Genomic DNA, 17,038 nt, shown 5'->3' on the forward strand with positions numbered 1-17,038 from the left:
GTTGTACTGGTTTAGCTGTAAGAAAGAATGCTGTAGTGTTTTTTTAATAAAGATGACAAGATATAACTTGCAACTTGAAAGGGTAAAATCTAGATTTATTGAAATACAGACATTATTTTCCCCTTGAGATGCTGTAAAAAATAAATATGAAGGATTACATGACCAATGAAAAGATGTTTTGGAAAGGTTAGTCACCTATTTGATTTATAAACAGTATATGTTAATGTACATTCATAAACAGCATATGTTAATATTCTCAAACATTTTGTGAAGAGTCAAAGCATTAAAGATCACAACCCCCTCAGGTTCCAAAAGACCAAAGAGTAGCTTTGATTTTGCTTAAGTTCTCTTATGGTGGAAATGTATGGACATGCCTAAGAAATAAGTCCCTCACAAATAAGTGAAGTAAAGAACATTCCTGAAAACAGCCTTTGCCCTCATTAATTTAAAAACTTGACAATTGAAAATTTATATATAAAAATGTGCTGTAGATAAGTTACAGTAAAACTGTAATATTTCCTGATGCAGTATGACAAGTAAGGCTCACTCACCAAACTCATTACAGTACCCAGACCATTTGAAATTGCTGATAAAAATCTCCCTTCTGTGTAGGGGCATTTTTGACCATGAGCATTTGTTTTACCCTTGTCAATCCCTGTCCAAAAGGATGCAGCAGTGCCAGCAGTTTGTGTCAAGAAGCCCTTAGGTTGCATCTGCCTTCTCAGCAGCAGAGAAGTGTTCCTCCTGTAGCTCTAAGACCAGCTGAGGATGCTCCTGGTGTTACATTGCTGTGCACTTCCGTGGAGAGGTGGAGTCTGCATTTGCTTTTTTCCGGATACTTTCTGTAAGAGAGAACGATCTGCTGCACAGAAAAATAAAGCCATGGCAGGATCTGTTCATTTTCAAACTTAAGAGAAAGAGGTTACATGCAATGGAAGCAAGGGGGCAGAGCAGGTGCTTTCAGCTCATGTGAGTTGGCTTCACTAAAGTTTTCCTCTGTGTATGTTGTCTAAGCACAGAATTTGGGTAAATTAATTCCACTAATGCTCAGTGTGCACTGAAGAAAGACAAAAGTATTACCTGCTAAATCTCTTCTCCCAATCCCCACCAGGCCTTCGTACAGTCCCTTGATTGGATTTTCTCCTGCAGTGATCACACCATGGAGCCAGATCAGCAACATTCTGTGGCCGTGTTCCCTGTAGCTTTTAGTGCCTGGCAGGATCAAACCACAGATGAAATCACACACTCAGAGCAGATTTCTGCCCTGGTGGGTTTGCACACCCCTCCTTCCTCTCTGGATTTCACTAGGAGGCTGTAAAGCACAGTTTTAATTCCTGGTTGTGATGTGACTGCTGGATTTGTGTGGAACTTAATGGAGTGGCTATGGATGAGCTTGGGTTTGTTGCACAGCCTTTCATGGCAATAGAGTCTCTGCCTTCAGAGCACAGCTTGGCCCCTTGCTCACATCATCCATACTACAGACTTCCTGCAACAGCCAAATTAGCAATGATCTGTTTCTGACCCTCAGACCCTGCTTCTGCTAATGTATTTCTTAAATGCTAAAGAATTCACTTCACTGCCTTCTTGCTACTCAAAGAAAGAAAACCAGCAAGTTTCTTCTGTTCTATACAACAAGAATTCTAGTGAGAACTCACAGGCCTGCCAAATGTCTCATAAGGAGTGAGCAAAGAACCACTAATTCCCCTGCTTGTGTGCTTTATTCCTAGACAAATTACAGTGTGTAGTAAATTCCACATTCAGTAAAACCAGAATTTTTAACCTAATCCTTTGGTTGCTTCAAATAAACCAACTGGTTTTCTTCATTCTTTGCTCTTACTGCAGCTTTATCTCCTAGAACCAAAATCCAAGGAAAGAAAGGAAGCTTTTTAATACCTGTCCACTGTTGCTCAATGGCCCTAATATGGTCATCTGTGAATTTCCAGTAATGTGCCAGCTTCTTCCATTCCCCGGGTTTGAGGTACTTAGTGGCTAATCTCCACATGACTGAGCGAATGTGCTGTGTTTCCAGCCTGTGATCCTGCTTAAAGGTCAAGTGCTTTGCCACCCATGAGCCGGAGCCGCTGTTCAGGCTGTCCTGCAAAGCCAGAACAGGGGAGTCAGGTGTGGTTCTGCAGCCTCCCACATCCTCAGCTCTGTGGTCCCTGTGAGTCCCTTCTGGGACAGCTCATTTTTTTTTATTCTCTTTATTCTCATTTCACTCTGTGCTTATCAGGGTTAAAACACTGTTAATGGCCACTTCCCTGTGGAAGCCCATGCAGATCATGATTTGCATTTCCACACTGCCTTTTATCTGGGGTTTGGGGCAGAATCATTTAATTAAATCTGCATTCCCTGCAACATCAGCTCTGCTCGTGCTCACAGTGCTTACATGCCAGGCTGCAGAGGCTGCATGACATTCTCTAGGGCTGCATGGGAAGCCAATGCAAAGGCCTGATACACTGAGCATGACTCCCAAAGCTGCACCTGAGCCACAGGCACATGCTCTCCTTTCCTTCCTTTTCTTCCCCTTCTAGAGATCCGCTATGGGAAGACAACCAAAATCTTAAGAACGTGCAAGGGATGCGACATTGGTCTGTACTTTCAGCTCATTCTGCTCAGCTTGGTTTGGGCACAGGCTTGGGGTAAGAAGGGTTTCAGAGGGGATACTGGGGCTGAGAGGCTGCACTTTGAGGGAGAAGTTGGTTGTATGACTCCAACCACAGCTGTCTCCTTCCACTGCTGAAAAACTCTCCAAATCCCATTTTGGTGACCTGAGGCCAAGCATTTTCCCACTCAGGGCATTGACAGTTTCTCCTTCTGGGAAGAGGAATAAGTTCTGTCCCTTTGGGAGCAGCTGTTAATTTTTGGAAACCCCTATTCCCATCAGTGCTGCCTGGTATTTCTAATAACAGAGGCCTTTTTAAATAAGGAAAGCCTTAATTAGATGCTGTTGGCATGGTGAGGACTTCTGTTTTTCTTAAGTAAGGGGATGAAAATAGAGGTCAGGCTGTCATGGGATGTCCTGTATTTCTTTTTCTTTGGCAGCTGGTATGTGAAGTCTCAAGGGATAGGAGAAAGCAGAGGAGCTGTTGTGTAAGTTGCTCACCTTCTCCCATTTGTAAAACCGATCAGCTTTGATAATCATGTCCACCAAGATGATGTGATTGCCTCGGGCAGCAACATCCAGAGATGTTTTCCCTTGCTGAAATTAGAAAGGGAAAATGAGCTGGAAAAGACTTTGCACCTTAGGAGGTACAATCTCCATGCCCACCCAGCATCTGCAGCAGCAGGCACAGGGACTATTGAGTAATACACTCAGCCAGGACCTGTTCTCCACCTGTGAACACTTCAGATGTGAGCTGGTGTCAAGCTCCTGCATTCAGGACATGGGGAGTGGTTTTCCAGGCTCTGCAGCATCTCCTCTGTTGCTACAAGGGATCTGCCTGTTTTGCAGGAGCCACTGGAAAAGTTTTGTGCAAACCACTGACATGACAGCAACCATCAGAGGACCAGCTCAGCTCTGCAGTCCAAGGTATTTCATAGCCTTTTGCACAGCAGGTTTACTGACACATGAAACCAAAGTGATTTATACAACCTCATTAACTTTATAGGCTTCAGATACACATGATTAGAAATGGTCTCCTAGGAGAAGCACAGGCTGATGGGACTATGAAAATGTGACTATGTTCCTTTCATGAATATGATTTTGGTTTCAGCAGGGGGAGATTTGTAATTCTATCTAAAATCAGAAGGCAGAAATGAACGAGATTTGAAAGTTGCGTGAAGGAAAGCGAGCCAGCCCAGACACCAGGCATAAAGGAAGAACATTTCTAGCCTCAGATGTGAGCAGAAACCAAATTTCATACAGAAAAGTGTGAATGTGTCCCCTGTGCTGAGTGTCACTGCAGTTCCACAGAGTGCTGAAAGGTGACAAGCATTCATCAAAACTGAAGGCCAGTTCAGCCAGGTGGCCTCAGGTCTGCACTTGCCCTAACCCAGTGTAAATGGCAAACACTATTTTAATCCCTGCCCAAGGCCCTCCAGTATTTTTTGGGCACATAATACATTTTCAGGCCTCTTGCAATTCATTCTGTTGACTTTATTAGATGGCAAATGCCCCAGAACTGTGCCAGATCTATACCAAACAGATAATTTCAACCTATTAGAACATGCATGCAGTAATTTTTCAGGTATATTACCTATCATTATTTGAGGAAATCTTTGATATTAGTGTTCATGATAGTACAAATAGAAGGAACTAGAAGAACTTTGAGAAGGAAAGTGTTGCTCATTGTGTTATGTATTTTTTACCTAAGAACCAGTCACTTCTTTCCTGGAAAACGTATCAAAATAACCTACTCAGCTGTGTTTTAAGGGCTTATCCCTGGAAATATCCAAATTTCAATATTACTAGCCTTCCTTGAAAATGATGAAAAACATTAGCAAAGACTACCTGTGTGTATTTTCTCTCCAAACTCCCACAGAATGTGTTTCACCCATGAAGACCTTTACCTTGTCAGTTAGCTTCAGATTAACTCCTGCAATGAGAATCATCTCAGCAATGTCCTGCCTGCCGTGCTCTGCAGCGATGTGGAGTGAGGTCTGCTGCCTCTGCAGAAGGAGGGAGAAAGGACTACACTTCAGGGAATGACAAGTGTGAGGATGGAAGGACAGAACACTACCAGGAGGAGCTTTGGGACTGTTTAATGGAAACCAGTAAAATTGAACATAAAATGTGTCAATTTTATAGTATCATCAGGAGAGAACATCACTACAGGTATGAAGATTAACTGAAACAAGCTACACAAAGCCCCTCATTCAGAAAATTACAGTCTAGTGACACAACCAGCTACCTCCAGGCTTGCTTCCTATTCTCAGCCCTCCAAACACTTTGCAGAATATCTTTCATCTTGAAATTTCTCCTACCTGCTTCCAGCAAGGAAGAGAGGGCTTGATTATGCAGTGTTGCAGGGGACATAGCACAGCCCTCATGTTGAATACCATCAAGCAATTACCTCACTGCAACACTTACAATCATTTCACAGGTTTCACATTTCCTAAGATGCACTTCCAGGTTCTCCACATTTTAAAGTACCCCTCTTTAATCCTGTCCCCAAGGTGATAAAATCCCCCATGAAACTGGTTCACATTTCAAACACAAAGAACAGGAGCTGCAGTCTTACATTATCTGGAATGTCAAGGTCACACTCTGCACTGATGAAGAGCTTCACCATGGCTGGGAAGTTCTGCAGGACTGCGATGTGTGTTGCTGATGCATTTTGCTGTGGAAAGAAGATCCTGCACTTAGGGAGAGCTTAGCTCATAGCACTGAAAGGACCACGCTGTGCCCAGCACATTCTGTTCTATCAAAGCTGCCAGTCTGCACTGGGGGCTGATGGGGATACTGCAGCACTGGTCCTTCCAGAGTTGCTTTGTGCTCTTGAGCAGCTCTACAAACTGGTTTTACCTTTTTGTTAGTGGTGAGAGCATTGAGAGGAACTCACATGATTGAGAGCATCCGTGTGGATTCCTGCATCCATAAGGATCCTGGCTATCTCCTCATAGCCATGCAGTGCTGCATAATGAAGGCAGTTCATCTTTTTCTGAGAGGGAAGTCAGAAGAGAGGAGTGTTACTCAGGGATCCTTCCCAGAGGCTGCAGTTGTTACAGACCACCCACAAAGTGCTCCCTGCTCCCTCCTGCAAGAGTCCTATGGCCCAGTAATGACAAATTCATGGAGATTGTCTCCAACCAAACCAGTCCCAGAGCGCTTCACCTGCCTCTTTGTATGAAACCACGTTTACCTTCCTCTAAACTCCCTGTGCTATTCCTGAATGCAGGGCTCCACATGACCTCTCTCTGTAATGGGAGCTGGGAAGCCACAGGTCCGGGCATAAATCCACAAAGTAGGTTTTGGGAATGGAATCACCTCCATGAAGCTTACCTGGGTTTGGGCATTGACATCAGCACCTGCTTCCACAAGCAGCTTCACACAGTGGCTGTGTCCCCCTTCAGCAGCCAGGTGCAGAGCTGTGAGTCCTTCCTGCACAAGGCAAGAAAGGACACAAGCAGTACTTCTGTGGACAAGGCTGAGACAGAGCAGCAGAACAAGTCAGACTCTACCCCATCTTCTGAATCCACGACATGTTACAGTACTAGTTCTGAGGGCCAGGGATCTCCAGTTGATACAAAAATACAGGACACTGTTATCTGCCCTGGACATACCAGAGTACTGCTCTGTCCTGAATGTCACTGGCTGTGGCCCACAAGACAGACATTGTGTTCACCATCTTTCCTCCCTCCAGCCCGTCAATAAACCAAAAAGGATTTCACATGGACAGTGAAGACAAACCATTTTCCTGGAATAGTCCAGAGACAGAACTGGAAACCTGTGACCCTCTATCACTAGTTTTCCCTTCTGAGGGTTGCAGCTCACTTCATTACAAGAAAACAGAAGCAAGCAAGCAGAATTCCTAAGTGATTTAATCTGGTTTTATTACTGCTCTTTGCACAAGGGGCAGGGGTAGACAAATGCTGCCAGTTACCACAGAAGGTGGCTCCCCCTTTCCTTCAGATCTTAATCACAATCAAATACACTTTTCAAAGACAGTAACCAAATAAGACTAAAAAAAATGCTGATAAACTTAATTGAGAGTGTGCCCTGGAATAAATAATAGTGATACTAAGCCAATATTTGCTATCTAAGTCATTAACTGTGTTCCAGCCACATCATTTTCCAGAGCAGATCTGTCAAAAGAGAGATCTCAAACAGAAGGTCCATATGTTTAGTGACTAAGTCAATACTTTAAAGCACGGTGAAGTTTAGTTTAAAACAGACTCAATAACCATTTAGGCACTTGAATGTACAAGGGTCAGGGAGAGAAGGGAGATTAAATGGAGTGATAAGGTAGGTGAGCAGGAAGAAAAGGCAACACTTTAAAGCTGGAAATTGGTCCAAGACGGATGTCACCTTTCACTAATACTCTGCAAGTGTGACCTGCCTTTACCCACACAGGCTTTAGATAAAATCAGCTATTTTCTAGGCCCCTCCTGTCAATACTGGCTTTTCAGCCTCATGTCTGTGGCAGGAGAGTATTTCTAGGGAGGAAAGGGCAAAACTGATGTGGTTTTGATTTAATTTAAGTGTACTTACTGAGTTTTTTTCATCAAGGTCCACTTTGACATCTATAATCTTCTCCAGCACAGAGAGATGTCCATTTTTAGCAGCTAAATGCAATGCTGTATTTTCTTCCTGAAAGTAAACATTACTCCATAAACATATGTCTCCCAGGACTGAGTGTTCATATACCACAATCTTGCAGAGTATATCCAGTGTGTCTGAAAAGGAGGTTGTAACCAGTAGCACAAATATGAAACAATCTTCCTACAGTTGCAGAAGCGAGGGAAGAGCCCCTCCTACCTTAAACTGGAGCATGATCCACCAGGCTTGGTGTGTATCCTGCCTGAAAAGCCCTGGAGAGAAATCATGAACTAAGCAAGAAAACAGCTTGAAGTGGATAGGGAAGAAAAACCCTGACATACCACAGCCATAGTAACAACCTCATTTGGTATTCTGTTCCCTGGTTTTCACATCCCCTAATCCTTGCACTTCACCTCCCTTGCATGTGGTTTTGTGCCTGTACCTTGTCTTTGGCACTGTGAGAACAACCCAGTCGAATGAGGAACTCCACCACGTCCAGCTGCCCGTACTCTGCGGCCAGGTGAAACGCTGTCCTGTCCATCTTTGAAAGGAAACAGGGAAACACAGTCCATAAGGCTCAGAAAGCACATGATGAGATCATCTGCTGCAAGAAGCTTGACCAGAGACAGAATCCCCATCATCCCTAAGCTCACTCTGCAGGAAGACTTCTGGAGTACCATCTGACTCTGATTCTCTTCCCAAGACCAAGGGCAACATTCCTGCTAAGCTCAGCAGAGCAAGACCAGACTTCATGAAACAAAGCTGTGAAAAGCCTTCCTACCTTGTCTGTCTCATCCACACACACGTCCTCCAAGTTCTCCATGATGAACTCTATCACCTGGATGTGTCCCCTCTGAGCTGCACAGTGAAGCACACTCCTGCCATTCTGGAGAGGAGACAAAGGACTGCTCATTAATGAGTTCAAGACTGTGGGACAGTCAGTCTCTTTTGACAACCTGCTCCTGTTAGCAAAAGGCCATTTCATCCCTCCCTGCACCTCTAGGGCTAAACTTCCTTGTGCTGTAGACAGCAAGTTATGACTGAAATACCTTTTCCCAGACAAGGTCTGTTTTAGAATACAAGGACTGCTGATTCACTAAACCCATTTCCCATTTCTGTAACAGCTTCCACATCAGCATTGCACAAACATGAGGTAGGGAAGCTGTGTGCCTCCCTCCTGAGCTCCAATTATTACACCTGCTTCAGGGATAAGTCAGAGTGCAGATGGCAGTCCCCAGAGCAGATGCTGTCACACATGACTGAGCTCACAGGTAAACCTCTCTCTGTCCCCCAACACTGTCTAGAGCAAAGTGATGGATCCACATGGGGAGACCCTCACCCTATTGACACGGTTAATCTTGGCCCCAGCATTGACAAGGATCTGCAGGACTCGGAGGTGGCCAAACCAGGCAGACAGGAGAAGAGCATTCATTCCAAACTGGGCAAAAAAGAAGAAAGATACTTACAGTTAAACTGCAGACACCACCATCCTCACCCTGGAGGGAAGCTGTCCTCTTAGCTTAATGAATTTTTCCAAATCTATTTGTTTCTTACTGGTATATTTTTTAGTTGCACTTTCTCCAATTAGCATTATTCCTGTCACACAGCAACTGAGCAGAGATCTGCTTCTTGGCAGCTACTACCTATTTATTGGTGTGTATTAGCCTGGCTGTATGGGCGAGAGAAAACTTGTTGGCTGTCACAGTCATCCCACAAGCCCCATCAACACAATGAGAAGAAGCCAAGCATCCCCATGCTCTGTGGAAAACTTCACAGATCCTACCAGCCTACACTGTGCATGCAAGGAAAAGGCCAAAATAAGGAGCACAGACACATGTGCCAACAAGGTTTGCTCCAGCCCCTCGCTCAGCAGGTGCAGCGTGCCACCCTGTGCCACCCACCCAGGGCTAAGGTGCAGTCTGCAACTGCTGGCCTAGCACCCAGTCCCCGGCGCTGCCCCAGCACCGAACACATCTGCAGCACATGCAAGGGAGAGTCGCCTCTGTACACTGTCTTCATCATCCACAGGGACATCGTGATCCAGGAGCAGTCGCACAGCATCCACGCTCCCTGCTCCTGCAGCCCAGTGCAGGGCAGTCCGGTCTGTCTGGAAGGGAAGGACAGAGGCAGGGAAGGCTGATGTAAGCACAGTGTGTGTATCCACCAGCCTTTCTGAAGGCCAAAATATCCTTAGCCATCTATGGAGCCAGAATTTCTTGCACTGTGCAGAGTTTGCTTTGGACACAGCCCTCAGTCTTTGTTCTCCTGTCAGGCAGACAGGTTTTAGTCACCCTCTATTCAGGAACTGCAGTTCTGGACTATATTGACAGCACAGACTTAAGAACATTGCTGACCATAAATGGACAGAAACACTAGGGATGTGTGCAATCCTGTTATCTCCATGAACCTACTAGTCAACAAGGAAAGACCTGCACCAGAAACAGTGTTTGTCCCAAGTCTTACTGTACAGAGACAGCAAAATCAAAGCCTTTCATGGCAATCATATCTATCTGGCACTTGCGGCTTTCCAGTGTGACCAGGATGATAGTGCTGGGGGTCTCAGTGTGTTGTGAAAACTTCTTGGTTGCCACAGGCCATATTTGGCACTGGGTGTTGTATTTTAAAGCTTTGACAAATTAAGTAGTTAATGAGACGAGTAGTGTTAAGGAGCTGCAGTTCTGAAACACACCCTAAGCACTTCCTGCAGCTTGGAGATGGAAAAACCCAGGACTTACATTGTTTTTGGCTTTGATGTCAACTCCTCTCCTGATGAGTTCCTCCATCCTGGTTGTATCATTTCGCTTCGCTGCATCATGGAACTCCTTCTCTGACTGAAGCACTGCAGTAGAGCAGAAGAGTGAGCATTAAAACAGTGCTGGCAAGGATCACGGAGCAGCATGCTTCAACAAACCTCCCCTTCATCTCACCATCCCCTGTGGCTTCAAGGAAGGGTGACTGCAGAAAGATTCTTCCAGCAAGAATCCCAGCCCTACAGATGTTGGCATGTTTGCTGGATTTATATTCTACCACTGTCTCTTCTTCCCTGACTACCCCTGTGCTGCATCAGTGCTCTTCCAATCCTACCCACTTCTCTTCTAATTCAATGTCTCTGTGCATGGATTTGCTCCAGCTGCAAAATTGATCCATGAGGTCCAGATCCTCTGGGCACCCTCTGAGGCCCAGAGTCAGTGTGAAGGCTCAGAGATGACACAGACCCTTTCCTCCATCCTTCCACCTACATCCCACTGCTCTACAAGGAGGCCTTTACACATGGTCCCCCTCCAGGCAACCGGAACCAGCCAAGCAGCACAAAACTGCCAGCCTGGCCTGTGATTAGTGTTGCATCTCTTAATAAACCATGGCAGTTCTGCACATAATTTACCATGACTGGCAGAATTTGTCCTGCACAGTTAGGCACAATTTAAGAATGTTTACTCTCCATGCTGGGCCTTGCCCGAGCAATCTTCTCCTTGATCGAATAAACCTTCCTGCCAAGAAACAAGAGCAAGGCTGTGAGTGCCACAGCCCAACAGGGAGACTCTGAAGGCTTTTGGCAAGGCTGGTGTCAGCATTTGTTGGACTCAGTCTCTGTCCCAGTGCTTTTGGGAATTCTTTCAAGAAGTGCTTGAGTCAGACCCTTGGCCTGTCACATCCCACTGGAGAGCTGGCCCAGATGCTCTGCTCTCTTCCACACTTCTGCAGAGCCCAGGCTGCAGTCTGAGGAGCTCAATGCAACTTCAGTTTGTTCCAACATATCAACTGCATACTAACCACATGCCATACAAAAGGCATCAAAACATATTACTGTTCCCACTCATGCTGAGGGAGACAAACAGGGTACTTGCTGCCTAAATAGCACTATTAATCTCTTCAGAGGGCTCAGAAGAAAGGCATCCCTACCGTTGACTCTTAGAGCAACAGAGGTATGATCTAATCCTGCAGTTTCCATTCCATGTGCCCTCAAACAAAAAAGTTTAGCTCAAGAAAAACACAAATTTTAATGCTAAACAGAATCATTCAATAGTGTGTTTATCCACTTAAAACCAGACATGGTCATCTGAGAGTGAGTATTCAAGAGTGCTGGACCTGCTGCTACAATGAAGGCAGTAGGATTTGGACACTGATTTCTGCAAGAAATGGGATTTCCTATACTGTATATTAAGACTCTCTTATCACCTTGTCAACAGTATTGCATTTCACCCTGCATGGACCCTTCACTTGAGAGGAAATGTCAAGAGAAGTTGTGAAAAACACATTGAGTTTTTGCTAATTATTAACACCAGTGGCTACACACATACCACCTCCTTGCACATGCTTATCTCCTTTCAGTGGACTAAATCCTATATTTCAATTAAGCAAATTCTGCTGACCCTGCTCTCCAGGTGACAGAAATGTGTTCTTACATTTCATGGTCACACAAAGCATAATTTTCAGGAGATGCCAAACCACCTTAACCATCCTTTGCACTAGCTGTGAAGATGTAGTAACAAATCTGGCATCGCTAAGGCTGCAGAAGCCACAATTCATTTATTTTCAGCAACACATGAGTAACAGTTTGATGGTCTGAGTTTCCTACTTAAGATCCCTAAGCTCTCTAAGTGTAAATGCATTCCTCATCATGGCATTTACCTGTCCAACAGCAACACTTCAGTGGATATTTAGCAGTTTTCACTCTCTTTCAAGCTCAGATACCAGCGTATTTCACAGCTTACTGAATAGGAATTCAGTTAGTTATCACAAACAGTGTGGAAAACACTTTAAATTATTTACCCTCAGTGCAATGCACCAACTGACAGGCAGTTTATTATGCAAGAGATGTAGAAAAGCAGCGAAGGAGGTGAAAGACATACAAAGAAACGTGCAAAACCCACTCACTGGGCTCTACCTGGGGCTGCAGGACACAAAGACAATATGGGATGGGGACCGAGGGACCAAGGGGGTCAAAAACCCCAAGTGCGGGGTACCACAGTTATGTGCAGCATCTCAGCGGTGCAAGATGCTTTGGGGCAACAGCAGCCTTGATTCACGGGTAGGTTTATCCACCTGCTTTATTTCCGAGCGCATTTTCAGATGTCCGGTTATTTTTTAGGGCATCCCGGCTCTGCCCCTCAGCCCCGCCAGTTCCGCCCGCCCCCGCCACACGAATCGCCCCTCACGGCGCTGCGACCCTGCCCCGCTGGGGCAGCCCCCGCCTCGGCCCCACTCACGGGTGTCGCCTTCTGACGCCAAATCGTCCCCCATGTCGCGACAGAGCGGCCCCGTCCCCGCCGCCTCAGGGCGGGCTGAGGCGCGTCCCCGCCGCCTCAGGGCGGGCTGACAGGCGCGTCCCCGCCTCCTGGCAGGCCACCTCGTCGCCGCCGAGCTGCTCTTTTGCTGCTCTTTAAAGCAAAATATCATAAAACAAGCCCATTTCCCGGCAAACACGGCGTTTTTGGGCCGTTTGGGGAGTACTTCAGCGGGGACATCCAGCTGCCGCCATTTCGGCCAGGTGCCGCCCGTCACCTCAGCGCCGCTCTGCTGAGTGCTGCTGCTTCGAGGTGATGGGTAGTTTAATTCAAAATTAATTTAATTCTGTTTCCAGATCAGTTGAGGAGGAGAAGGATTTCTAATCAGTAGGAAATGCGGCGGGGTGTTTTTGTTTTACCCTGAAAGCAGGGCTCAGGGGTTGATGTTTCCCGGGAATGTTACCACGCATCCCTCAGCAGGTGCAGGAGGGGGCAAAAGGACTTTTCCCTCAGAGTTTTAGTGAATTCTCCAGTTTCAGCATCTGGGCTGGTTTTATATTTTATTTTGTTCCACATTTTGATAATATGATAAGGAAGAAACCAGGGTGATCTGAGGCTGGGGGGATAATCAGATCTGTTTCTGTGGGTCCCCCACAGTAATCCCCCCCCCTGTAATACTGCTTCCATCTCTGGTGGTCCCCAGCATAAGAAGGACATGGAGCAGCTGGAGAGAGTCCAGAGGAGGCCACAGAAATTCTCCAAGGGTTGCAGCACCTCTTCTCTGAAACCAGACTGGGAGAGCTGGGGGTGTTCAGCCTGGAGAAGAGACAACTCCGAGGAGACTTTATATGAAACCCCACCCCTGGAAGCATCCAAGGCCAGCTTGAGTGAGGCTGGGATAGTGGAAGGTGTCCCTGCTCACGGAAGGTGGTGGATGATCCTTAAGGTCCCTTGCAGCCCAGACCATTCTGTGATTCTTTGCTGTTGGTCTCAGGATAGGAGAGGTAACATCAGGTTTGTATCCCGTGCCTAGACCATGCTGGCCCACAGATGTGGTCTTTGTCACGACTCCCTGGAGAAGCCCCCCTGGAGAAGTATCTGTGTATCGCCGATTTTGGCTGTGAGCTCCCTCTGATGCCTGTCACCACATGAGGGTGCCAGTGCTGTTCACCTGCCACGGCTTCCTGCTCTAGCAATAAAGTCCAGGGTGCAGATGGGTCTGTTCCCTGGGCTCGGGACGGTTTTGGGGTACATCCCGATCTCGGGGACCCTTGTGTGGATCCGTGCTGCTCCTGTAAGAGAGCGTGGGGCGTTTGGTGTGTTGGGAGATGGAGGGAGACAGGCGATGTCCTGGGGGTATGCAGATAAGAGCCCCTCTGCTTCTCCAAACACCCCTCTGTGCACGCAGCTACACCAGAACTGTCTTCAAGGCAGGGAGAGGTGGTTTCCATTTCACTGAAACCCATCACCAAGGGTTTCAGTAGCCAAGTGCTTGCTGATGCAGTTGGACCACTACAGCATGGCCTGCCCAGCTGTGAAATGGGGAGGTGGACCCTAAGCTCTTGAGCAAATACAAAATGTGTGGAGGTTTATGAAGAGCTGCTGCTCTCAGAGATTTGGATTTGTGTTTTCTTTGCCTTTTATTCAAACTGAAGTAAAAAAAAAAAAAAAAAAAAAAAAAAGACACTGTCTCTGGTAGGAAAAGTGAACTCAGAGATTTGGATTTGTGTTTTCTTTGCCTTTTATTCAAACTGAAGTAAAAAAAAAAAAAAAAAAAAAAAAAGACACTGTCTCTGGTAGGAAAAGTGAACATAAGGTCTGTCTGGATAAGGGGGAAACCCTTTTGTACAGTAGCTTAGCGGGTGGAGCATCCTCCCTGAGGAAAGGGGAAAGCTGGGCTTGATCCTTGTTTCTGCCGGAGGGGAGATGCAAACCTCAGGCCACATAAGACCCCAGAGAGCACAGTAAACAACAGGCTGCAAGCATGTCTGGTGTGGAGAGTTTTTCTTGCTCTTTCCTGTTATTTTAAATAATTAATGATTTGATGGAGCAGGGAGTGGAGAAGGCAGGTGTCCCGTCTCCCCGGAGAGCAGTCTGTGCACCCGGCAAGACAGAGTCTTGCTCTTTCTCGATGAATATTTAAGTGTCTTCAGACAAACTGGAACGGCGCCAGCAGGAATGGCTGAGAAGGGCTGAGCCCTTCCCACTGGGTATCCTAGTGCCTGGGGGCTGGTGAAACAGCGCTGAATAGGGCAGAGAATAATCCCTGCTTGCATGGACTACGGAGGTACTGTGCATCCCAGCCTTAGGTTGGACCTCTGGCTCTTGCTAGCCTTTTGTTATGCTGTGAAATTTCCTTGGATGGAAAGCTGTATGGATTTAACCTGCCACTGTTAATGTCATTGTCTTCCAGAGCTTGAATCAGCCAGGAGTCGTCACTCATGGCTCTCCTGTGGGCTAATGCGGTTCTCAGAGGAGGAATAGCGCAGATGCACTGAGAGTTCGCATCTGTTTGTGAGCTTGGATGCTTCCAGCAGGCAGAAAAAAAAGCAATGTAGGCAGTTCCTTCTGTCCTTCCCAAAATGGTATGTGTTCAGGGGTGGAAGGGACCAAGACTTTCTGCTGATACTAAGTACAGAATGCTGCGACGATTTATTAACGACACTGAATATTCGCCTAGCGATCCATTTATTAGCTAACAGACCTAAAAGAGCTCTTGGATTTTTCCACTAATGTTGTAGCATAACGAATGACGGGGGAGGTGGTAATTTGAACCCTTTTTGCAATATATTCCAGACATTGACCCCATCTTCAGAATGGTGTTAAAATCTTAGACTTTATTTCACTTGAAAAATAATTTTAGCTGAGCCAGCTTTGTGCTCTTTCTCACTTAGAAGTGAAGGTTTCTGTCAGAGAATTTTGTGCTCTTATTTTGTATGCACAATTTTTATGTACTGCTTTAGGATAATCATTATTTTCGATCACATTCAAAAATCATGAGGCAGGCTGCTTAAATTCATGTAATTTTAAAATGTGCCTCCGTTAGCTCCCTGGTTTAGTTGTATACACTGTGATTTTCAAGCCAGTCAGATTTGCAGTTATCCATGTAATACAGCCCACAAACCAGTATGTGTTTATGCAGAAACAGTTGCTTACCTAGAGGTTTAGCAAATTGGACTTTAATTTATAATCTTCCTTTGGAAGCAAAACTGGAAGGTGACTCCTCCTGCCTGCAGCTGCCTGTAGTTTGGGAAGCCAAGCTTCTGCTTCTCTGGAGCTGCCCACAGCAGGGGAGCCTGGCTTGAGGAACGGCCTCATCCTTGGAGGATTGTCTTTTTTGGCATATGCTGCCACAGACAGGAAATTGAATATTGCAAGGGAGAGGGGATGACCATGTTCCTCTTTCAGTGCTGATGGACTGTTTTTACGTGACAGGGTGTCAAACAGCCCAGTGTGCTGAGATAGCAACCATGGGCTCTGCCTGGCATCACCTGAACCAGATCTTTGGGCACTGTGGTACACAGCTGCCATGGATGAAGAACTGTATGTTTGTGCTTTTTTACCCTGCTGTGGGTATGCAAAAGGGACCAACCATGCCAGTTCTGTGCTCTTTCAGATATGTCCCATTAGAATGGAATACACGTTACAGCTCTGGGTACATGGCTTCATGTGTGGCTCCAGCTTATTTATTTTTTGTCTGGGTTTGGCTTTTAGTTGTTCTGTAGACTAGGTTATTTTTGGTGCTTTCTTTGATAACTCTGTTCCTGTGACATGCTGCGGAGCCAGAACTCCTCTGGGAGCATCCCAGAAATGCACACAAACATCAGCCCTGTAGCTTCTAACACTCAACATATGGAGCTTTCAGAAGGCCTGGACACCTAACGGGACTCCACAAACCCACTCTGGAAGCCTGAGAAGGGTTCCAGCAGTTTCCTCAAAGGCTGCATTCATTTCCTTGCAAGGCTTCCACAGAGGAATAGCTTGTTAGAGAGACCTGTGGAACTTGGAAGCTTTGCCAGTAATAATTCAAACCCAATTCTGAAGTCAAATATTTAGCTAAACAGAGACTGTCTGATGACTGGGTTAAACATAGGCTGCATCTGAGTGAGCTCAACATTTCAGGTTTTTGTCAGTGTCCATTTCACGAGCCTGTAATTCCATTTTTCCTGTCTTCCCAGACTCTGCTCATGCTGTGTAGTGTTTCAGACAGCACAGAATGAAGTATTTCAGCAGAGCTGTTGCTCCTAGCTCAGGAAGCAGCCTGAATCACAAAGTGATGTTCTTTGCTTTAGGCTTAGGAATAATCCAGTATTATGGTATTGGGAGGAAATTATGTTAGAGAAACTGAAGCATTTGTTTGTTTGTTGGTAAGAAGTCTCAAGGAACCAGGCAGAGATGTCAGAGAGGGTTGGTGAGTGAGCCTTGCCAGTGTGCTACATGGTGTTGACACAGACAGCCCAGTCCATATTAAGAGCAACTGGAAGTTTGAGCTGGTGATTTGGCACTTCCCTCTCCTGTCACTCTCACTTCCCAAAGCCCATAGGCCTTTAAATCCCATGTAAAGATAAATGATCTTAAGCTTCTGTGTAGCTTTGAAAGTGAAGCTTACATG

The 17,038-nt window shown here is 46.0% G+C and overlaps 1 protein-coding gene across 4 annotated transcripts; it reads right to left on the reverse strand.

Moving 5' to 3' along the window:
• Nucleotides 1-77: 77 nt before the first annotated feature.
• ANKDD1A (ankyrin repeat and death domain containing 1A) lies at nt 78-12,492 on the reverse strand. Of its 4 annotated transcripts, none has more exons than XM_058846963.1 (15): nt 12,409-12,492; nt 9,937-10,040; nt 9,210-9,308; nt 8,541-8,639; nt 7,983-8,087; nt 7,644-7,742; nt 7,154-7,252; nt 5,945-6,043; nt 5,505-5,603; nt 5,184-5,282; nt 4,513-4,611; nt 3,107-3,202; nt 1,894-2,095; nt 1,081-1,212; nt 78-842 (listed from the first exon to the last, which is right to left on the reverse strand). In XM_058846963.1, exons 1-15 carry the CDS (start codon nt 12,440-12,442, stop codon nt 781-783), a joined length of 1,527 nt encoding a protein of 508 aa, XP_058702946.1. In that variant the 5' UTR covers nt 12,443-12,492; the 3' UTR covers nt 78-780. The 4 variants fall into 4 exon arrangements, with proteins under 4 accessions (XP_058702946.1, XP_058702943.1, XP_058702944.1 ...); XM_058846960.1 differs by having other exon boundaries at nt 78-862; XM_058846961.1 differs by having other exon boundaries at nt 78-862; nt 9,167-9,308.
• Between the last annotated feature and the right edge of the window lie 4,546 nt (nt 12,493-17,038).

This window comes from Poecile atricapillus, chromosome 11 (assembly GCF_030490865.1).
Source record: "Poecile atricapillus isolate bPoeAtr1 chromosome 11, bPoeAtr1.hap1, whole genome shotgun sequence".
Classification (NCBI taxonomy): domain Eukaryota; kingdom Metazoa; phylum Chordata; class Aves; order Passeriformes; family Paridae; genus Poecile; species Poecile atricapillus.